Here is a 24,301-nt window from a genome sequence, read left to right as displayed (position 1 = left end):
TTCCCTTATACTAGGGTTGTCACGATACTGGAATTCAGTACCAATTGATACTGAAATTTAAAAAATGTCCACTTCAGTTAACATTTGAGCGCAGTTGAGCATGTCATTAACATTGCTGATTTGCCATTATGTTCACATGTTCAAAAGAAATGACTGTGATTGGCAGTGATAGTCATCAATTCACCGAACTCACTGCTGAGTGTAAATACAGATACAGGGACACTAAAATTCTACAAGGGATAGTTTTGTGTAATCATCAACATTTTAAATCTAAGAAGGTCCAGAAACCCATTTGGTTTGCGGATGCAGATTTAGATTATGTTATAGTTCCTTGATACTAGGGTTGTCACAATACTGGAATTTGGTACCAATAGTAACTGAGATTTTAAAAAACGTCCATTTCCTGCTTACATTTGAGCGCTGAGCGTGTTCTTAAAAAATATGTTTATTAAATAGTTCTAATTGCTACATATTTAGGTGTTTTGCAGTTGGTTTCATGTAATCTGTGAGTTCTTGTTTTCTTTTGTAATGTTCTAAATATGTAGAAATAAAACAAAAAAAGAAGTCTCAATGAAACAAGGTAAACATAGAGCCTGTCCCACTTAATAAAATGCCATGTGGTGCATAATTAGGTCAAAAGAAACTTAATACAGGTCTCATATAGGTCTATTATACTGTAAGATTACTTTCAACAATAACTACTGTTTTATGCCAGTATACAGTTGAAGTCAGAAATATTAGCCCCCTTTGATTTTTTTTTTCATTTTTAAATATTTTCCAAATGATGTTTAACAGAGCAAGGGAATTTTCACAGCTCTGATGTCTGATAATATTTTTTTTTCTTCTGGAGAAAGTCTTATTTGTTTAATTTCAGCTAGAAAAAAAGCAATTAATTTTTTTTTTTAAACAATTTTAACGTCGAAATCATTAGCCCTTTTAAGCAATTTTTTCTGATAGTCTGCAGAACAAACCGTCGTTATACAATAACTTGCTAATTACTCTAACCTGCCTAGTTAACCTAATTAACCTTAAGCCTTTAAATGTCACTTTAAGCTGTATAGAAGTGTCTTGATGAATATCTAGTCAAATATTATTTACTGTCATCATGGCAAAGATAAAATAAATCAGTTAATAGAGATGAGTTATTAAAACTATTATGTTTAGAAATGTGTTGAGAAAGTCTTTGTTGAACAGAAATGGGGGGGTGGGGGTAAACAGCGGGGCTAATAAATAAGGGGGGCTAATAATTCGGACTTCAACTTTATTATATTAAAGTAAGATTACTTTGGACAGTAACTGCTGTTTTATGCCATTATATAGGTCTATTATACTACAGTAAGAGGACTTTTATCAATAACTGTCAGCAGTAACTAAATACGAGCAGCTCCACAAAATGAAAGCAAGGTCCGAGTGCTGGTAACCTTTTAATGGTGCGAGGAAAGAGCTGAAATGAGCGAGGGCTGAATCAGCAGTGTCGTCTCTCTGAGGACAGAGTGTGACCTGACTACTATTGTTCTTATGTCATACTTTATAGATGCCCTTGTTCAATTGATGTCGCCTTGAGCCCTGTGCTAGTTTACTTTCTGTGTCCCGCTGCTGTTTCTGGCTAGAGTATGGCCGCCATCTTGTGTTGACTCAGGGTAATGGCTTTGGATTCAATTTAGGGAGACGGTTCTAAAATTCTGCCATCGTTTACTCACTTGTTCAAATCCTATTTGAGTTTCTAAAAATCCACCCCTCACTGTCAAAGGTCCAGAATTTGTCCCATACACAAACTCATTTGTCCTATTTTGACTGCTCTGCCATATTAAATTGTGAAAAAAAACTATCAAAGAAGGGTTTAAGACCAAGCAGAATGCTCTTTTGGCCATTACTTCAGCGTGACTGAGGAAAGTTGCATGTGCTGGCTAGTTTGTGTTAGCCTAATAAATGATAGGCTAGTTTTTCATTTAAAACTTGAACAGCATCCTTTTTTTTTAAAGATGTATGTAGTATTAAATTTGTAATTTAAAATTAAGTATCATTCTACGTTTTTTTATTCTTAAATCTTTTGGAAACCTTTTTGGTAGGCTCAAAAAATGTGGTTGATGACCATCTGACAAGCTAATCCAGCCAAACAAAAGTGCTTAAAATGTATTTAAACCCCAATCCTTACTGAAAAAAAACAGCTTAAACCAGCCCAGTCAGGTTGGCTGGTTTTAGCTGGTCAACCAGGCTGGTTTAAGAGAGGTTTTAGCCACTTCCAGGCTGGTTTCCAGCCATTTCTAGCCTGGTCTTAGCTGGTCAGGCTGGTAGATTACCAGCTAAAACCAGCTATGTGCAGCTTAAACCAGGTTGCCCTGCTGAAAAATCCAGCTTAAACCAGCCTAGGCTGGTTGGCTGGTTTTAGCTGGTCAACCAGGCTGGATTTAGAGGGGTTTTGGCCACTTTCAGGCTGGTTTCCAGCCATTTCCTGGTCTTAGCTGGTTAGGCTGGGAGATGACCAGCTAAAACCAGCTTGACCAGCCTGGCAGGCTGGGAGCCCAGCCAAAACCAGCTATGTCCAGCTTAAACCAGGCTGGTCAAGCTGGTTTTAGCTGGAATTAGCTGGTCATTTTCCAGCCTGATCAGCTAAGACCAGGCTGGAAATGGCTGGAAACCAGCCTGGAAGTGGCCAATACCCCTCTAAAACCAGCCTGGTTGACCAGCTAAAACCAGCCAACCAGCCTAGGCTGGTTTAAGCTGGATTTTTTAGCAGGGTGGTCAAGCTGGTTTTGACATAGGAATGGTAAGGGCAAATTTGGCCAGGATGCCGGGGTTAAACCCCTACTCTTTTCAAAGGACATTCTTGAGATTTTTTTATGACCATGACCTCAGTATAACATCTCATCTGCAAACCGGCACTCTCTAAGCAGAGTCCCCTTCACTATACTGTGGCATTAGATCAGACAGACCACAGGTTGAGCACCCCCTGCTCACTAACACCACTTCCAGCAGCAACCTAGCTTTCCCATGGGGTCTCCCATCCAGGTACTGACCAGGCTCAGCCCTTCTTAGCTTCAGTGGGCAACAATGTGAAAGTTGCAGAGACCTAGCTGCCAGCTAGCGTAGTTAATTAGACATTAGTTACTTATTTTTTATGTGTTTACATAGCACCTTTCACAGACAAGAAGCCACAAAGTACAGTAAAAGAAAACCGGTTAAGGTCCAATTACAAATAAAATTAAATGTAATCTAACCCTATGTATTTCTGCATGTCTTTCTCTCTTCAGTCATCGGTTGGAGGTTCGGGCTCAGGTCGCTCAGGCGTTCCTGTCAAAGTTTCAGCTGTCGGCCGCTGAGATGGCAACGTTACGCTCGGCACGAGATGGGCCTATAACTGAGGTGACCTCACATTATCCTACATCACAATGCAGATCAGTATTTTACATCACATTTTAATTAATCTGCACAAATGCCACTGAACCATGAGATGTGACTGGCAGAGGTCTTGCAGTCGTGATTTATAATTATACAATGTCATTCAAAAGTATAGGAATTGTGTTTAGTTTTGGAGAAGTTTCACCAAGTGTCCATTGATATGATGATGCATTCAGTAAAATAGTAATATTAATGCTCTTAAAATGACATTTTCTCTTTGATAATGCACTTGAATATTAAAAGAAATCAATATAAGATCATTTCAGGCTAAATAAATCTTAATATTTGACATTTACAGTTTTTCTTAGTCGCTTTGGTGCATTTCTCACAACACTATTTACAGTTGCACAACAGTTAATGCATTTCTCAAAACATTAAGTCATTTGTGCACATCCTAGTAGCAGTTTCTCATTCCTTCCAACAAATTGGAGATGCTTTTGGACATGCATCAATTGTTTTCATACAACTCTCTGCTATTTACAACATTATCATCTGCTTATGTCACATCAGTCAAAATTAACTAAACTTGTAAATGCTGAAAAGTCATTGCATATAAATCTATATATAAACCTCATTTCATTACTTGAGTCATTACAGACAAAAATGTTGAACTAATTGTCAAAATCTGTAAATAAAATTTTATAAAAAAATAAAATCCTTATTTTCCTAAAAATGTCTAAAAATGTAACAATTTCATGAATGATTTACAGACCTGCGTATGTTGTAGGTTCAGTTCCAATATGTTCTGTGATATTGTTCACAGTTGTGCACAGCTCTACTCAAAGAATGTTTATGTTTGTTGTAAATAAGGGTGTGTTTATTCTTTTACACAATGCTGTGAATAAATTAGAATTGCGACGAGCATCTGCAGTAAAAATGTGAAACATACATATTCAGTGTCTTGTACTCAGATACCTCACTAAATGCAGTGATGTCTAACTTTGCTGTAGTTTTCAATTGGCTGTGCAAATAGTATAAAGTGCTGTCTTGAGCATTTTCAGGACGTGTCACCAAAATCTGACTTTTTTGCATTGAAAAAATGTACAGAGTCAACTGTCATAATGAAAACATGACAAAGCCATTTGACATCTTGTTCATAAACAACGGTGTCAGGACTTTTCATTTTGATGACACTGACACTTTGATTGACATGAATACTTGCTTTTGAGGAATGAGCGATCCGTTTTGAGCATGTGACGCGCTTTTGCAGGTTATCAGCTAGGTTTTGCAGTTTGTACCAATTGTTTTGAGAAATGCATTAACTGTTGTGCAGAAATGCTCTGGTGTTGTGAGAAACGCACCAAAGCGACTGAAAAAAAACTGTAAGTTATTCCAAGCTTCTAAAATTTCATGTTTCATGTTTAAATAGACCATTACATGTTTTTAACGTCCCATTATAAAATAAAAGTGACTGTGTTAGCATGAAGTCTTCAACTTTTTCCTCAACTAATTCACCCAGTTTGTTTCTGAGTAAAATAGATGTGTAAATGCAGCATTGCTTTAGTTGAGTTGCGTGAGAGTTTAACCTTCTCAGATGAAACTCTTGCAGACTGATTTAAAAGGAGATTGAAACAGAGTCAGCTGTGATAGTGTGTGTTTTCTGTCCAGGACTTCTTCAGGGCGCTGAACCGTGTGAAGAACATCCATGAAGATGTGAAGGTCCTACTGAGAACCAACCAGCAAACAGCAGGGTAAGAATAAAATATAGAGGATAAGAATAGAGCAGAATTAACTATTGTAACAGACTGGGCCATTCAACCAGTCAGAGTCAGTAATGTTATCTGACCAATCAGAGCAGAGTAGTGTTAAATGACCAATCAGAGAAGAGTACTTTTCATATGACTAATCAGAGCAGAGAAGTCTTAACTGACCAATTAGAGCAGATTAGTGCACAAATCAGAGAAGAGTAGCGTAAAATGACCAAACAGAGCAGTGTTGACTGACTGCTTAAACAGACTGACCAATCAGAGCAGAGTACTTTCTATTTGACCAATCAGAGCAGATTAGAGAAGAGTAGAAGATTCTAATCATAGAAAAGTAATATCTATTTGCCAATCAGAGCAGTGTTAAATGACCAATCAGAAAAGAGTAGTGTTAAATAACCCATCAGAGCAGTGTTAACTGACCAATCAGAAAAGAGTACTTTCAGTTGACCATTCAGAGCAGAGTAGGGTTAAGCAACCAATTAGAACGGATTGGTGTCATTTGACCAATCAAAGAAGAGTAGTGTTAAATGACCAATCAGAAAAGAGTAATGTTCAATAACCCATCAGAGCTGTGTTGAATGACCAATCAGAAGTGTAGTGTTAAATAACCAATCAGCGTGGTGTTCAATAACCCATCAGAGCAGTGTTAAATGACCAATCAGAAAAGAGTAGTGTTAAATAACCGATCAAAGCAGTGTTGAATCGCTAATCAGAGCAGAGTACTTTCAATTGACCATTCAGAGCAGAGTAGGGGTTAAACAACGAATCAGAACAGATTATCGCCATTTGACCAATCAAAGAAAAGTAGTGTTAAATGACCAATCAGAGCAGATTAGTGTCTTTTGACTAATCAGAGCAGATGTGTCTTTTGAACCATCAGGGCAGAGTACTATTAAATGGCCAATCAGAGCAGAGTAGTGTTAAATGACCAGTCATATTTGTAATGGAGTAGTGTCGTCCAACCAATCAGTGTAGTGTTAATAGACTAATCAGAGCAGATTAGTGTCTTTTGACCAATCAGAGCCGGAAAGAAGCTCAGAATGAAGGGATTCATAGTGTAAAACAGCTGATGCTTCAATCTACATATTTTAAGAAAGATAAATGTTATTTTTTTTGGACCTTGAATTTAATTACACCTTTAATTGGAGACCTCCGGTGTAAGATTAGCCCCCTTTAAAACAGCTGAACAGCAGTGCTTCAGCTCGCGTGCTTTTACTAGACTTTGATTGTCCACATCTAGTTCAGTGATGTCTGTGTTTTAACTGCAGGCTGGAGATTATGGAGCAGATGGCGGTGTTACAGGAGACGGCATACGAGCAGCTCTATCGCTGGGCACAGAGTGAGTGTGTGCACGCTGGACCACACACACACACGCACGCGCATGCACGCACGCACACACAGCAGAAGTGAGAAGTTTCTGCAATATAAGCACAGCTGCTGCTGCCAGAGAATGTGGAACAGAAAACTAAATATTTTAACATTGAACTTACCTCTGTAGTCTTTATAGCTTTATAACTGACGTATGAAGCCTCGCCTGAAAGCTTGGAGTAGTTTTAAAGTTTAAGTAGTTTAAGAAGTTTAAAACAGTCTGCATAGATATATAACTACATATGTGTTAGCATGTTTCTAGTATGGGTTGGCATGTTTCTTGCTAGTCGTTTGCTAGGGTGTTCTGATTGGTTACGAAGGCGTTTGTAGGAGGTTGCTAGGGTATTCTGAGTGGTTTCTAAGCCGTTGCTAGTGTGTTCTAAGTGGTTGGTAAGGTGTTGCTAGGGTATTCTGAATGGTAACTAAGGCATTGCTAGGGTATTCTGAATGATAACTAAGGCGTTGCTAGGGTGTTCTTAGTGGTTGGTAGGTGGTTGCTAAGGAGTTGCTAGGGTGTTCTTAATGGTTGATTTGGCATTGCTAGGGTGTTCTGAGTGGTCACTAAGGCGTTGCTAGGCAGTTGTTTGGGTGTTCTGAGTGGTTGCTAAGGCATTGCTAGGGTGTTGCTTTGTTGTTCTCAGTGGTTGATAAGGCATTGCTTGGGTGTTCTAAATGGTTAAGTCGTTGCTAGGGTATTCTGAGTGTTTGCTAAGGAGTTACTAGGTTGTTAGTGGTTGATATGGCATTGCTAGGGTGTTCTAAATGGTTGCTAAGGTGTTGCTAGAGCACTCAGAGTGTTTGCTAAGGAGCTGCTAGGGTGTTAGTGGTTGCAAAGGCATTGCTAGGGTGTTCTAAGTGGTTGCTAAGGTGTTGCTTTGTTGTTCTCAGTGGTCAATAAGGCATCACTAGGATGTTCTAATGGGTAACTAAGGCATTGCTAGGGTGTTCTGGGTGGTTGCTAAGTTGTTGCTAGGGTATTCTCAGTGTTTGCTATGGTGTTCTTAGTGGTTGATATGGCATTGCAAGGGTGTTCTGAGTGGTTACTAAGGCATTTCTATGCGGTTATTAGGGTGTTCTGATTGGTTGCTAAGACATTTCTAGGGTGTTGGGTGGTTGTTAATGTGTTGCTAAGGTGTTGTCAGTGGTTGATATGGCATTGCAAGGGTGTTCTGAGTGGTTACTAAGGCATTTCTATGCGGTTATTAGGGTGTTCTGATTGATTGCTAAGACATTTCTAGGGTGTTGGGTGGTTGTTAATGTGTTGCTAAGGTGTTGTCAGTGGTTGATAAGGCATTGCTAGGGGGTTCTCAGTGGCTACTAAGGCATTGCTAGGCAGTTGCTAGGGTGTTCTGAGTGGTTACAAAGGCGTTGCTAGGCAGTTACTACAATGTTTTGTGGGGTTACTAAGGCATTGCTAAGCAGTTGGTAAGGTGTGAGAGGGGTTGCCAGGCGGTTAAGATGTTGCTAGATGGTTGCATGTATGTTCTGAGTGGTTGCTAAGATGTTGCTGGACGGTTACTAGGGTGTTCTAGGTGGTTGCTAAGGTGTTGCTAGGATGTTCTAGGTGATTGCTAAGGTGTTCTGAGTGGTTGCTAGAAAGTTGCTAACTTAAATTAGCATGGTTGTGGTATAAATTAGCATTGTGATAGAATGTTTCTTGTATAAATTATCATTTTAGCATGATTTTAGTATGAATTAGCATGCTGCTTGTTTGGTTTTTGTATAAACAGGATGTTTGTGCGTTTCTCGAATGGATTAGTGTATTGTTACTGTGGATGTTTTACTTTATGGTTCTTGTTTTCTTACACTCTGACTGAGTTTTTTTTTTTTTTTTTTTTTACGGTACACAAAAAAAGATATTTTGAAGAATGTTGAAAGCCACCGAACTATCCTGACAATTGTTTCTCCGGCTACACTTTATTTAAGGTGAGGGTTAAGGTTTGGGTTAGGGTTGTATCTAGGCCAGGGTACATGTGTAACTCCGTCACCGTTTAATTAAAGTGTTACAGTTTTTTCCTACTAAAGATAATAGTGGCTACTAGTTTCCAACATTCTTCAAAATATCTCCTTTTGCTTTCGACATAACTCACAAATGTTTGGAAATACTTCAGGGTAATCAGTGAGTGCATTTCTGTTTTGGGGTGAACTATCCCTTTAAATAATGCAATTGTATGTGACTATTAATGTGGTATACTATGAAATGAGCTAACATAGATGTGTGTGTGTGTGTGTGTGTCTGTGTGTGCGTGTGTGTGCGTTTGCGTGTGTGCAGACGAATGCAGAGGGTTGACTCAGGAAACATGTGATATTCCTCCTGTGTTGAGTCAAGCTATGGAGTCTCTCCAGGATCGGCCTGTTCTTTATAAGTGAGTTCTTCTGTTCTTCACACACACACACACACACACACACACAAATACAGACACAGACACTCTCATGCACACATACTCTCTCTCTCGCACACAGATACATACGAATATACAGCCACATCGCACTGCTAATCGTATGTGACATCTCTTTTATATATATATATATATATATATATATATATATATATATATATATATGAAAATGTTAGCAAATATAATAATAAGAAAATGTTAGCAAATATATATATGCGTGTGTGTGTGTGTGTGTGTGTGTCTATATATATATATATATATATATATATATATATATATATATATATATATATATATATATATATATATATATATATATATATATATATATATATATATATATATATATATATATATATATAAGCAATTCCAGCGTTATGGATGTGACATTTGCAGTAAAAACTCAAAACATAATTTCACACAGAAAGTATATGTTGACATTGTATCAAAACTTCTGTTTATATTTTCCAAAATAGCTCACCACAGAGTTATGGCAGCAGAAAAATATCAATATGTAAACATGTTTTATAATTTAAATTAGGAAAATAAACATGCGTTATTGATGTGACAAAAAAAGTTTGCGAATTTACAGTCGACAACAGATTATTTAGAAATTTTGACAGTTAAACTGCACAACCCAAAAGAAACAATGCTCATCAAACAGGTATGAGTCGGCTCACTATAGAATTAAAATGATTGATTTTATTTTATTTGACATTTTTGCATTCATGAAGAAAAAGTGTCGTTATGGATGTGACACATTTCCGTTATGCATGTGACAGCTGTGAAATAGCCACTTGTGTGATTTTGGCAAATTAAATATAATAGTTTGAAATACTGACAGATACATTTACGAGTATTTTTACAGTACTGTAAAATAATTGCTAACACAAAAAATGTAGAAACGGTTTGTCTATTTTGGTGAAAACTAAATAATTTTTTATGGCAAGGTTGACATTTGCATGGAATTGCCCATATATATATATATATATATATATATATATATATATATATATATATATATATATATATATATATATATATATATATATATATATATATATATTTGCTAAAAAATTTATACATTTATTTAACTATCAATAACATTAATGTATTTATTAATGTTAATGTAAATTTCTCAATTTACTAAAACATTACTAAATTGCAGGTTGCATGTTAATATGGATTTACACTAAGAGTTTACAGTAACTATTAAATTTATATAACCAAATTGTGTAACAAATACACTGCTCATTGATAGTTAATATCAGTAACATGAAAATGAACTGTGGCTGTATTAAAAATAACATCATAAAAGCATGGTTTTAGTATTTAAATTGTGGTTTTGGTAGTAAAACCAGCTATACTAATGGTCAAAAAGAGAAACGGTTGCTACCATGATGAAAGCCTACATGAAATATTGAATGTCTAGCACAGAGTTCCCAAACTTTTTAGCCTGCGATCCCCAAAATAACAATGTCAGTGACTTGCGACCCCCATTTTTTCAAGGTGGTTATACTGTAAATATACAAACGTTGCACGCACAACTATAGGCATACAGTAAGTAAACATAAGCATATTGAAAACACAGTCTAATAACCGTATAATGTTTTTTTTATAGTCAATTATTAATTTAATTTGATTTTAATATAACATACTAAAGGCTGATGGCTAATTTTTGTTTGTATGTTGTTTTTTTAACGTTATCTCTTATCAGAAAGGCACAAAGAGATTGTGTGCAGTTATGTAAGAATTACTAGTATGGCTGGAAAAATAGCAAAAATACACACGAGCAACAGCGAGTCAAACTGCAGTTCCACCACAAGATGGCAGTGTCTCACATCCTAATAGAAGCCGTTTCCAGTGTTTACTGCCCTCACCTTCCTCAGACTGCCAGTACATTGAGAATGTTCAGACGTCCTCGCGTGAAAACAGTTGTCAAGATTGATTAGTGCGTTTGAGTTAATGGGCCACATCAATACAGTTCAACAACAATGTGGTTAGCGTGAATTAATGACGCCAGAAAACGGGTTCATTTCCACAGTGTAAATAAACTTTCTCCAACATGTTTCGAATTTGGATCAAAAACCATAGCATATTTTTTTGAGTGAAGGCCACACAGATTGTCGATAGTATTCATTCTTTTACTATCAGTCATCCTTAGGGCTAGTCATTGGCGCAAGATGCTAACCGTAAGTGCTAAATATCTCACAACATTGGTCTGTGAAAATTAATCAAAACTCAGGTAGTGTATAGAAGAAGTGATTAAAGGCATATAATCAAAGCAAACTGTAGACCTGAACATCATAGATAGATAGATTTATTATTATTATTATTATTATTGTTATTATTATTATTTATGTAACTACCCAGAACCCTTCAAGCAAAAACTTCCCTGTTGAAAAATCCAGCTTAAACCAGCCTAGGTCGACCAGCCTGGTTTTAGCTGGTCAGGCTGGAAAATGAACAGCTAAAACAAACTAAAACCAAACTTGACAAACTTTAAACTGGACACAGCTGGTTTTGCCTGGGCTCCCAGGCTGTCTAGGCTGGTCAAGTTGGTTTTAACTGGTAATCTCCCAGCCTGACCAGCTAGGACTAGGCTGGAAACCAGCCTGAAAATGGCCAAAACCCCTTTAAAACCAGCCTGGTCGACCAGCTAAAACCAGCCAACCATCCTAGGCTGGTTTAAGCTGAATTTTTTTGCCCCTCTACTTGACGGTTGGTCATTATGTTTGTAGTTTATTTACTTTTTTCACGCGATAATATCAGTATTTTAACTAATTGATAATATCAGTATTTTAACTAATTGATAATATCAGTATTGTAACTAATTGATAATATTGGTATTGTAACTAATTGATAATATCGGTATTGTAACTAATTGATACTATCAGTATTGTTACTAATTGATAATATCAGTATTGTAACTAATTGATAATATCGGTAGTGTAACTAATAATATCAGTATTGTAATTAATTGATAATACCGATATTGTAACTAATTGATAATATCGGTATTGTTTCTAATTGATAATATCGGCACTGTAACTATTTGATAATATCGGCATTGTAATTAATTGATAATATCGATATTGTAACTAATTGATAATATTGGTATTGTAACTAATTAATAATATCGGCATTGTAACTATTTGATAATATCGGTATTGTAATTAATTGATAATATTGATATTGTAACTATTTGATAATATCGGTATTGTAACTAAATGATAATACGCTTGTTAAGTAATGACGTGTTGGTGACGTATGTAATACTGTTTCCGGGTCCAAGCCGCCACTCATTTGAGTTAAGAAATTGTTTGTTTATGATCACTTTTAATTCATATCACACATTAAAGTTAATTTTATATAAAATAATAGTGTACACAACAATCTCTGGGCTTGCTGCATCTCAAATACCAAAATTTTAACAATTTATAAAAAGTATTAATGACTTTCTGGCCGTGGGGTATTAGGCATGGACATATATATTGCGATCGTGATTTTCAAAAGTATCAAATCGCTTTGTAAACGTTTCTAATTACCACTTCATGAGTCTCCCTATACATTTGAATAGAGCTCTTGAACCCGGAAGCCGCTTCGCGTGACGTCACACTTAACAAGTGGATATCGGTTTTGTAACTAATTGATAATATAGGCATTGTAACTGATTATAACAGTATTGTAACTAATTGATAATACCTGTATTGTAACTGATTATAACAGTATTATCGGTATTGTTGGTATAATATCGGTATTGTAACTGATTGATAATATCGGTATTTTAACTAATTGATAATATCGGCATTGTAACTAATTGATAATGTCGGTACTGTAACTAATTGGTAATATCGGTATTTTAACTAATTGATAATATCAGTATTGTAACTAATTGATAATATCGGTACTGTAACTAATTGGTAATAAAGGATAACTACTGTTATGCAGAACTAATTAAAATGGGGTTATTTTAATGTGAAAACGTCCTTTAGATAATTAAAGTATCGAGTGTCGGATGTCTGTGAACTGTTCTCGGTTTTATCGTATTTGATTTCCTCATCTCATCATCCTGTGCAGAATATCAGTGAAAAAACAACATCCTGGGGAATCTCTTAGTAATGCCAAACTGTTCAGATTGTCTCACATTGTTTGCGTTTCTAAATTTCCGAAAACGTTACTTTATCTTTCTGTAGACCATACAGTTTCTCAAGGTGCATACAGGGACAGGCTCGCATTTCTCCGCAGATTCTCATGTTTTCTTGTCCTCTCTTTGTGTCCTGCTCTCTTTTATTCTGCTCTGTCACCCTCTTCTTAAATCTCCCAACACATGTCGATTTTATCTAAGGTAGTTCAAGGCCGCAGGAGAAAAGCGTGAGGACGGGGACCTCCAGAGTTACTGGAATCTCTGCTAAACTTCTCAGTCTTTGCTCTCCTCCCTTTTTCTCTGGCCACTGTGGTCGCTACTGTTTAGTCTGCGCAGGGCCGTTCTCAGCCCGTAGATCAAAACACAGCTACATTTCCTAACTGCCAACCCAGGCCCTCCATTGTTTTTGTCTGTGTGTGTGTATGTGTGTGACCCTGGGTCTTTCTAACTTAAAGTATTTCTTTTCTCTGTAAGATTTCAGAGGCTATTTTGAAGGTCTTGCAGTGTTTGTTTTGTTTTATGGCTCGGGCATTTAATCTTGTTTATGCTAGCGATATACCAAACAACATAATTTTAAAATCCACTGGTATTCCTAATTGGTCATCTAAAGGTGTTGAGCTGGCCTGGAACAATGAAGACTTGGAACTTTAAATGTATCTACGTCAGCCCTAGAATAGTCATATTAATTATAAATAAATACATACATTTTTAAGACCGCTTGAAAATTCAGTTTCTCTGGATGTATTAGGTATGGCTTTAGGTAAAAGTAAAATCTTAACATTTGCTGCAATCTGTGAAGGTCTGACAACATATCTTCCAATTAAATTTCAATTGAAATTGTCATTTACAGCTTTTTTTGTCTGGATGAAAATGACAATTGGTCAACATAAACAGAGCTCCCTCTATCTTTACTAAAAATCCAAAAATATTAGACTAAATATTGATTTCTTAACTGTTCTGAAGCTCAAATATCGTTGAAAATATAGTTGATAGTTAGTTGGTAATATCGGTATTGTAACTAATTGGCAATATTGGTACTGTAACAATTGTAATATCGGTATTGTAACTAATTAATAATATCGTATTGTAATTGATAATATCAGTATTGTAATTAATTGATAATATCCGCATGGTCACTAATTAATAACAGAGTATCGAAACTAAATGATAATATCAGTATAGTAACTAATTGACTATAGTGATATTGTAATTAATTGATAATATCAGTATGGTAACTTATTGATAATATCAAAACTATAACTAATTGGTAATAATGGTATCATAACTAATTGGTAATATTGGTACTGTAACAATTCTAATATCCATATTGTAACTAATTAATAATATCGGTATTGTAATTAATTGATATCAGCATTGCAATTAATTGATATCTGTATTTTTACTTATTAATAATATCAGTATTGTAACTAATTGATAATATCAGTATTGTGACTAGTTGACAATATCAGTATTGTAGCTAGTTGACAATATCGGTATTGTAACTAATTTATAATATAAGTACTGTAACAAATTTTTTATATCAGTATTGTAACTAATTGATAATATTGGTATTGTAATTAATTGATAATATTAGTATTGTAACTAATTGAAAATACCAGTATTCTAACTGCTTATAACAGTATTGTAACTAATTGATATTATCGGTATTGTAATTAATTGATATTATCGGTATTGTAATTAATGGATAATATCGGTGTTGTAACTAATTGATAGTATCAGTATTGTAACTAATTGATTATATCATTATGGTAACTAAGTGATAATATCAGTATGGTAACTAATTGATAATAAGGATATTGTAAATAATTCATAATATCGGTATTGTGGGTAATTGATAATATTGGTTTACATTAAAAGTGGTGTTTATTAAACCTGCGGAGTATGTAGTTATACTTGCCAATGGCCAACATTGAATCTATTTATTTACTAATGTTAATAGATGCAGTATGTTTATGTTTATTCAGTATATTTATTCATATTCATATGCAAATGTTTGTATGATTTATTTACAATACAGTTTGTAACGTATTATTTTCTGTCTTTTAGTCGATATATTATATGAGAAACTTGCTTTGGTTACCAAATATTTAGATCTAATTAAATTTGCATTGCAAGCCTTAAATAAAATTTAAAAAGGTATTATTTTTCGTTTCACGTTTTTAGTTACAATACTCCCCAAATATTTATGCATAAATCTGCGCAGAAATAGCCAAAAATAAATACAGATTCACACAGCGCTATGCTAATCAGCCAAGCATAGACCCCTTGAATTCATAATCGTATGCTCATTTTTGTTGTTTGTTCTCTCAGGTACACACTGGATGAGTTTGGTACGGCGCGACGTTCTGCAGTAGTCCGAGGCTTTATTGATGCCCTGACCCGCGGAGGTCCAGGCGGCACCCCGAGACCCATAGAGATGCACTCTCACGACCCCATGAGGTACAGACCACAACATCTCATTCAAAGTACGGTGACCTGAAGGAGACATGTTCGGCTGACCTTTTTTGTCGTGGCCATGTCAATTCAGATTAACTTGTGGAAATAAGATAATATGTTATGAAATTCCACCCATGAAGTCGTATAATGAGGGAACGATAAATTTCTCATGACCATGCCTTTTATTTTAAAAGCTTTGTGCTGAACCTGTGTGTTCTGGCTTTTCATTTTCCCTCAGTAATAATGTATTCCCAGATTTGTTTATTTGCTTTTCAGACAATTGGAACATTGTTTAGGTACATGCAGGGCTGAATTTGTGCCGGAACTTGCGATCTTTACTTTAGTTAAAGGTGTAGTAGGTGATTGTCTTCAGAAACATTTTTTGTTGTGCTGGTTGAAAGCCTCTTCACAGTCCAATAGTAACGATTACAGTAAATGATCTAAATGTGTTTATATGCATTTTTATATTCTGGGTAAAGCAAAAAAAAAAAAAAATGTTCGTCCAATAAAATAGAGTCGGACCGACATCTCCAATAATTCCGATAAGCAGGTCAGACTGTCTGTCAGTATATCGATTCGGACTTCTGCGCATCTGTTCACGCAGATCCACCATTAGCATGTGTTAGCATAATTCGCCCTCAAAGTGGCCGCGCGGTCACGAGACGGACCTGGAGAAATCAAATGCTGAATTGAAACTTTTAAAAACATGAATCAATATTGGAGTTACTTTAGCACGCTGGAGGAAGGATTACACCATGGCTGAAGTATAACTGTTAGACAGGTAATGTTCAGGCTAAGCTTATGTTAGATTGTGTTGTTATGAATGACTTGTATGCACAGACGTGTTGTTCAACCATTGAAATCTCCCGGTGAAAGATTGATGTGATTATTTTCAGGTTCATAAGGCCCTTTAACAGCATCTATAATGTAGATTTATATTTAGTTTAACAACAAAACATCAGTAACCTGCTTTATTGAGTTGAAGTTGCTTTTATATTCACATTGGGTCATTTTTGAACAATGACAGCCTTCCTATGCTGTTCACCATGCTACTCTGAATATTCGCTCTGAAATAGCATGCAAGTGTGGCAAAGTAATACATGTAATTCCTGCACGGCGCTGGCACTAACTAACTGGCGAATGACATGTACTAGTGGGTTGTCTGTCTGCTGTTGTGACGCGGTGCGCTCGGGATTTCAGGGGGTGTGGCTTTGAATCACAGTCCCTCCCCGCCGTCCAAAGATAATATGCTAAGCGATTAGCATTTTGGCAGATCACCTACTGCACCTTTAAGTAAAAACCTCACTAAAACTTCTTAATTTCAAAATATAAAAACTAATAATAAGTAGTAAATCTATCTAAAAAAACTGAATTTTCAAACCAAAAGTCAAAACGAAATGAAAACCAAAAAATCCAAAACTTTTATAACCTTGACTCACAGTTGTCATGAAGGGTAATATCAGTTATATGCACCAAAACCGTCTTTTGTACCAGGCTGTAAACATGTTTTTATCAGCTGTAAAGATGGCCATTTTAACATGGCAGTCAGTGAACATCTGGAGTTTCTGGAGCCAGCCCCCAATGGCCAGTCGATGAATTGCAGTTTCAGTAACTACTGTATTAGCTTCACATTGAGAGCGGGATGTTGCGGCTTGGATAAACTAAAACACTAAAAGAGATACTACAAGATGTCCCGCCCCGTCTTCATATTTCACTTGAAATCTTGTCAAACCTCGAATAAAAAAATGCACATTTCATCCCTTCGCAGGTCCTTAAAAACAATCCCCATCTATAATTGGGGGTGGTTTTAGGGGCACGCCGTTGTTAGCCACTAAAAGCCTCTCCATTGCTGATTAACACCACGTATCCCGAAGCAGCAAATCCAATTCAATGTCTGAGCACATTAAACCCAACCTGATTCTTCCAGAGAAGCGCTTCCTCTTTCATGGAATTACTCTAATGGTGCAGGTTCAGAGAAAGGTCGGCTGTTGAGATCTATGGATTCTCCAGGCCAGCCCCCCGTCAGGCCTTCGAACGCCCTCCGACAGGAACACGAGCACAGAACATGAGCTTCTCGGCATCGTGTCGATAAAAAGTGGGAAACGGTGCTTCTCAGAACAGCACTTCCCCCTGCTGTCCGGTATTAAAGGATATGGTGGCCGTGTAATGATAGCTGACTGTGTGGTGGCCTTGAGTCTCAGGGAAATCTATAACTCGACTGGATGGAGCTACAAATCCTGAAGAAAAGCTCTGTGCGTTTAATTAAGTCGCCATTGCGATCCTACCAGCGCTTTTAAAATCAATTGCTGTTACTATTGCTCACGCTGAAACTCATAAGAAGCATACTACACTCTTTTTTACTGAAGCATATGCAGTTGAAGTCAAAAAGATTAGCCCTCCTGTGAAATTGGTATTCTTATTCAAATATTTCTCAAATGATGTTTAGCAGAGCAAGGAATTTTTCACAGTATTACCTATAATGCTGCGTTCACACCAGACGCGGAACGCGCGTCAAGCGCGAGTTATTTACATGTTAAGTCAATGCAAACGCGCGAATAGACATCCTGCGGCGCAATACGCGCAAATGGCGTGGCGCGTTGCGTTAACGTTAACCAATCAGAAGCTTGCTCTTGTGGGGGCGTGATTTCGACAAAGAACCTGTTGTCAGTGTTCCGAGGGAAATCCTCCAGCCTTCACCAACAACAGTTCATCAAACTGGGCTTGGCTCAGTCAGAAGCACCGCTGAAAGCCTCCGTCAACCAGGTTAATTTTCTGGAGGAGTTTATGAGCTCACAGAGCTGGATGCACCTCTGAAAGGATGTAGTGGACTCAGACAGGACCCTAAACGTATCTACGCTGTTTTTCAGTCTTCATAAAGCACATAAACACTGTTAATTTCTTCATAAAATCCATGTTAGCCATTTAGCTATGAAGCTAGAGTCACTGGGCAGACAGAAGCCCTGCCCATCACGCGAATCCGCGTCTGTTCTGAAGTGAATTTGACACGCGAATGAAGCGGGGTTTGACGCGCGAATGAAGCGAGCAAACTCAAATGTTCACGCGGCTATTTACACGGGAATAGAGGGATTTATCTGCGTCTAGTGTGAACACAGCATAATGGTGTCACGATCCTCCAAATCCTCGATTCGATTACATTTTCGATTCTAAAGTCACGATTTGATTTTCGATTATGAATAATTAATTAATTAATTAATAACGAATTAATTATTTGTAATTTGTTTTACCCATAAACAAATCATACGTTAAATGAATAAAGGTAAGTTACACACATAATTACCACCTGTCATTCCTTTTTTTCTGCGAGACTCGTGAATAGGCAGTGATCTGTGTCGTTATAATAGCTTCTGTAAAAAAGATGCACAACCAACAGGAACCAGCCAACAGTATCTGAGGTGTTCGCTAAAATGACTAAGTACATGTGTGAAAGTAAAAGATGGAAGCAGTCTACTGACCCGCTGACTGCCTGGACCCGCTGTCTCGAGCGCATGACAGTGTGTGTGCGTCTGTGTCTGTGTGTGAATGAGTGTGTGTGGTCATGTGATGTGCGTTTTCAGCGGTAGTGAGGAAGGAGGGCTGCTCAGAAATGCTACACGCCAGTGTGGATATGGATCGTTGTCGTTCTAAAATGCCATTTAAAAACAAAGATGTATTAGTGTAAACAGGGCCTGAGTGTGTATTTTTCGCGAGCGGATTTGCAACGGGGGCGGGGCGGAGGATCGCGTGAAGTGACATGGGGGCGTGGCAGCATCGACGATTCTATTTTTTTAAAACGATAATCGAAGTTGAGCATGAATTTAGATCGAGACACCCTTAGTTACCTATAATATTTTTTCTTCTGGAGAAAGTCTGATTTGTTTTATTTCGGCTAGAGTAAAAACACTTTTCAATTTTCGATTTGAGTTGGGATAATGTTTTGTAATGTTTTGGTTGTTTACATAACTATATTCCATTATTATTCTGCGTGTTCAAAGCCAGAAGGTTATACTATGCATTTCAAATGTCATGTACACGAATACATAAAAATTAGGGAAGTTCAATCAGCAAAGCAAGTGAGTGAACTGAGGGTATACGCTATTATTGATCCTCAGAAGTCGGAATACCCAAACAGCTCATGGAAAAAAGTATGCATACTGAGTATACGTGTGTATATCCCAGACTACACCACTGACCCCTACCCCTTCAAGTGAACGTGCAAAACGAGAAGTAGGGGTAAGGGGAAGGGCTAAGGGGTTGAATTGGAATGAGGCCTTACTCTTACAAGCAGGGCTTAACATTAACTTTTTTTGATCATAAGCCACTGTGGCTAGTAGATCGCCAACATTACTAGCCATTTGCCATTTTCACCAGCCACAATTTTGTTGCTTGGAAAATATATTTTGTATTAATAAATATGACTAATATTAATATTATTAGTAATATATATATATGTATATATATATATTTGACATGCTAAAATGACTTGATTTAGATGTTGTGTTGTCCACATGCCTCCTTATTTATTGTTTCACTGTTTGTGTGTGTGTTGTGTATTAGCTTGCTCAGTGTGCATGAGCAAATGGGTTGTGTGGCATTGCAATTGGTTTTTATTTCACATTACTTTTTTAGGGATCAAAATTAAGGATTTGCCTAATTTATCCCTGACCGCACCAAAAAGAAATAATTATTTCTTAGCCACACATTTAAAATGTGTCAAAACAAGCAAATATATAGCTGTATACATGCACTTTTATTCGACAAAACTTTTCTTTTTTTTTTTTTTTAATTGACATTTAAAAAGATCTACTGTCATCAAAGGTCCCAGATCAGCGGTTACTACACATAAATGGGGAGTTAATCTCATATTAAAGCAATGTTATTGCAAAAGATGATAATTAAACTATATTAACAAAATAACTGTAAGCAGATGAAACATACCACGAGTGATAATGAAAGGATGATCACATGACTGAGAATAATTAAAATGAAAGCAGTGACAGCTGCTGCTGCTTACAAAAGGTTTGCTGCTCACACGCGCATCGCTTTTTGTCTAGTCTATTTCAAAGAGAACCGATCGCACCAATTGCGCTTCCTCTACAAACGGGTGTTTTGCGCAAGTAAACGGGAGCGCGTGCTCTTTTTAACAGTAGCGCGCATCACATCCCCTGTGCGCGCGAGTAATCATCCTCTCATAAGGTATTCACCTGCTTTTGCTCGCGCGAAGACAGTTATTTTTGTCAGTCGTGCTGCTTCTCGATTCTAAGATCACATTTGCACGCATATTGGGCCATCCTTATTGTCGAACGCTGCTTTAAGAAAACTAAAATGTAAACATTTTTTCCAACCTGCCAAAGTGGCTAGTGGGAGCGGCTGTCTTACCCGCCAAAGCTGAAATCTACCCGCATTTGGCGGGTGTTAATGTAAAGCCCTGCTTACAAGTGTCTTCTTGCACTTACTATCATCTATCTGTCCAGGTATGTTGGGGACATGTTGGCCTGGCTCCACCAAGCCACAGCTTCAGAGAAGGAGCACCTGGAAGCCCTGCTCAAACAAGTGACTGTGCAGGGTAAATGTCCATCCAGCCAAATCTCATAACACACACACATATTCAGTGGAAGTTCAAACTAGTGTACTTGGATTAGTGTTTGGTGTAATTAGTTAAAAAGTCATTTACTTTTCCACTGAAATATAATTGAAGTTAGGGATACATTTTTGAGCCAAAAGGATTTTGTATTGCTCTCTGAATGTAGTTGGTGATGCGTTGTTCTGCTGTTTGTTCAGGCGTTGAAGAAAACATGCAGGAAGTCGTAGGCCACATCACTGAAGGAGTGTGCAGACCTCTCAAGGTGAGGTGCAAACAACACTATGTGGAATATTTGAACATTAATTCATTCATTCATTTTCCTTCGGCTTAGTCCCTTTATTTATCAGGAGTCGCCACAGCGGAATGAACCGCTAACTTGTATGTTTTACACAGCGCATGGCTCTCCAGCTGTAACCCAGTACTGGAAAACATCCATACATTCGCACATTCATAAACATACACTACGGCCAATTTAGTTTATCCAATTTACCTATAGGGCATTTATTTGGACTGTTGGGGAAACCGGAGCACCCGGAGGAAACCCATGCCAACATTGTGTTAAATGAAGGTAGCAACCCGTTATCAAAATGTTAAAAATATTACAAAACCTGTTAGCAACATGTTGCTTTATGCTAGCAACATGTTAAACATGCTAGAAATGTGCAAACAAAAAGTGTTGACAAGCTTACCCATACTAGCATAGTGTTAAATAAAGGTAGAAACCTGTTTTTAAAATGTTAAACATGCTATAAACATTATAAAACTTGTTAAAAAGATGTTGCTTCATGCTAGAAACATTGTTAAATATGCTAGAAATGTGATGACAAGCTAATCCAAACTAGCACCTTGATTACTAAAGGTAGCAACCCATTATCAAATTGTTAAACATGTTATAAACATTATAACACCTGATAGCAGCATGTTGCTAGCAACATGCTAAAAATGTTAGAATTGTGTTGACAAGCTAATCTATGCTAGCATAGTGTTAAATAAAGGCAAGGCAAGGCAAGTTTATTTATATAGCACATTTCATACACAATGGCAGTTCAAAGTGCTTTACATAAACAAGAATAAAAGAAACAAGTAAAATAAAAATAAAAACAAATAATAAAAATGCATAAAAACAAAACAAAACATAAAAACAGGTAAAATGTGATATAAAAGAATGAAGAAGAAGAGAAAAACATGATAGTGCAATCTGTCGGACGCAGCACAGGGCTCATTCAGTAAAGGCACAGCTAAACAGATGTGTTTTCAGTCTTGATTTGAATGTGCCTAATGTTGGAGCACATCTGATCATTTCTGGAAGCTGATTCCAGCAGCGAGGGGCGTAGTGGCTGAAAGCTGATTCACCCTGCTTTGACTGAACTCTTGAAACTTCTAGTTTATTTGATCCTAAAGATCTGAATGATCTGTTGGGTTTGTATTCAGTGAGCATATCTGTAATGTATTGAGGTCCTAGGCCATTTAGTGATTTATAGACCAGTAATAATACTTTAAAATCTATTCTGAATGTAACTGGGAGCCAGTGTAGAGACCTGAGGACAGGTGTGATGTGCTCTGATTTTCTTGTTCTGGTTAGAATTCTGGCTGCAGTGTTCTGGATGAGCTGCAACTGTCTGACTGTCTTTTTAGGAAGACCAGTAAGGAGGCCGTTACAGTAATCCACCCTGCTGCTGATAAAAGCATGAACAAGTTTTTCTAAATCTTCACTAGAAACAAAGCATCTGATTCTTGCTATGTTTTTGAGATGATAGTATGCTGATTTACTGACTGCTTTGACATGACTATTGAAACTCAGATCTGACTCCAGAGTCACACCAAGATTCTTGACCTTATTTTTTGTCGTTTGACCTTTAGTGCCAAGGTACGCATTAACCTTGAGAACCTCATCTTTGTTTCCAAACACAATAATTTCAGTTTTCTGTTTGTTTAACTGAAGAAAGTTTTGGCACATCCAATTGCTCATTTCATCAATGCATTGGCAGAGGGTGTCAATGGGGCTGTAGTCATTAGGCAGTAAGGCTAGGTAGATCTGAGTGTCATCAGCATAGCTGTATTAGGAGATTTGGTTCTTTCTCATTATTTGGCTCAGAGGGAGCATGTAAAGGTTGAACAGGAGAGGTGCCAGAATCGAGCCTTGTGGGACTCCACACGTCATGGGTGTCCACCTCGACCTATGGTCACCTATACTGACATGGTAACCTCTACCTTCAAGGTAAGATAGGTAGCTTCAAGGTAGCAACTCAATGGCAAAATGTTAATCATGTTATAAACATTATAAAACCTGTAAGATGTTATTTATGCTAGCAACATGTTAAATATGCTAGCTAATGTCCATACTGAAATAACCAGCTTAAACCACCCTATGCTGGTTGGCTGGTTTTAGCTGGTCAACCAGGTTGGTTTTAGAGGGGTTACCAGCCATTTGCAGCCTGGTCTTGGCTGGTCAGGCTTTATGTCCAGCTTAAACCAGGCTGGTCAAGCTGGTTTTAGCTGGATTTAGCTGGTCATTTTCCTACCTGACCAGCTAAGACCAGGCTGGAAATGGCTTGAAACCAGCATGGAAGTGGCCCACACAGACCACAGGTTGGGCGCCCCCTGCTGGCCTCACTAACACCACTTCCGGCAGCAACCTAGCTTTCCCATGTGGTCTCCCATCCAGGTACTGACCGGGCGCAGCCCTGCTTAGCTTCAGTGGGCGACCATGTGAGAGTTGCAGAGAGCTAGCTAGTTTAAAGAGTAAGATCTCTTATAAAAGAAACCAGTACTGCTCAGCAAGACTGCGTTCATATGATCAAAAATACAGTAAAAAAAGGTTCAATTATGTAGAATTTCTAGTTGAATTTACTCTAGTGATTCAGTGTCACAGGATCCTTCAGAAATCAATAGATGAGTGATGTGATGTTCTTCCTCCACCAGGTGCGAATCGAGCAGGTGATCATCGCAGAGCCCGGCGCGGTTCTTCTCTATAAACTCTCCAACCTGCTCAAGTTCTACCATCACACCATCAGGTACACAGAGCTCAGTCCAGATTCAGCTTGTGTGTAGTACTACTGCATGATGCTCACGTCTCTCTCAATCTGTCTGTCTGTCTGTCTGTCAGTGGCATCATGGGTACCAGTGTTTCCTCTCTGCTGATGACCATGGATGAGATGCACATGCTCAGCAAGAAGATGTTCTTCAACAGTCTCAGCCTTCACGCAAGTCGCCTTATGGATAAAGTAAGCACTTCTCAGTGTTG

At 37.4% G+C, this 24,301-nt stretch overlaps 1 protein-coding gene across 2 annotated transcripts in view; it reads left to right on the top strand.

Annotated features, from left to right (window-relative positions):
* The window catches only part of cog6 (component of oligomeric golgi complex 6), a 79,678-nt gene that overhangs the window by 25,874 nt on the left and 29,503 nt on the right, over window positions 1–24,301 (top strand). For both annotated transcript variants that reach the window (XR_012390420.1, NM_001320347.1), the window contains exons 5-13: window positions 3,252–3,363; window positions 5,008–5,090; window positions 6,374–6,444; window positions 8,746–8,839; window positions 15,351–15,479; window positions 20,948–21,039; window positions 21,255–21,319; window positions 23,980–24,071; window positions 24,164–24,281. Coding sequence is in view for 1 of the 2 variants with exons in the window: in NM_001320347.1 (NP_001307276.1) it covers window positions 3,252–3,363; window positions 5,008–5,090; window positions 6,374–6,444; window positions 8,746–8,839; window positions 15,351–15,479; window positions 20,948–21,039; window positions 21,255–21,319; window positions 23,980–24,071; window positions 24,164–24,281 (856 nt within the window). In the remaining variant the exon portion in view is untranslated. The remainder of the gene's footprint in view (window positions 1–3,251; window positions 3,364–5,007; window positions 5,091–6,373; window positions 6,445–8,745; window positions 8,840–15,350; window positions 15,480–20,947; window positions 21,040–21,254; window positions 21,320–23,979; window positions 24,072–24,163; window positions 24,282–24,301) is intronic.

Source organism: Danio rerio, chromosome 15, assembly GCF_049306965.1.
Source record: "Danio rerio strain Tuebingen ecotype United States chromosome 15, GRCz12tu, whole genome shotgun sequence".
Lineage (NCBI taxonomy): Eukaryota > Metazoa > Chordata > Actinopteri > Cypriniformes > Danionidae > Danio > Danio rerio.
The sequence above is the reverse complement of the archived record's forward strand: the minus strand, read 5'-3'. Positions and strand labels throughout refer to the sequence as shown.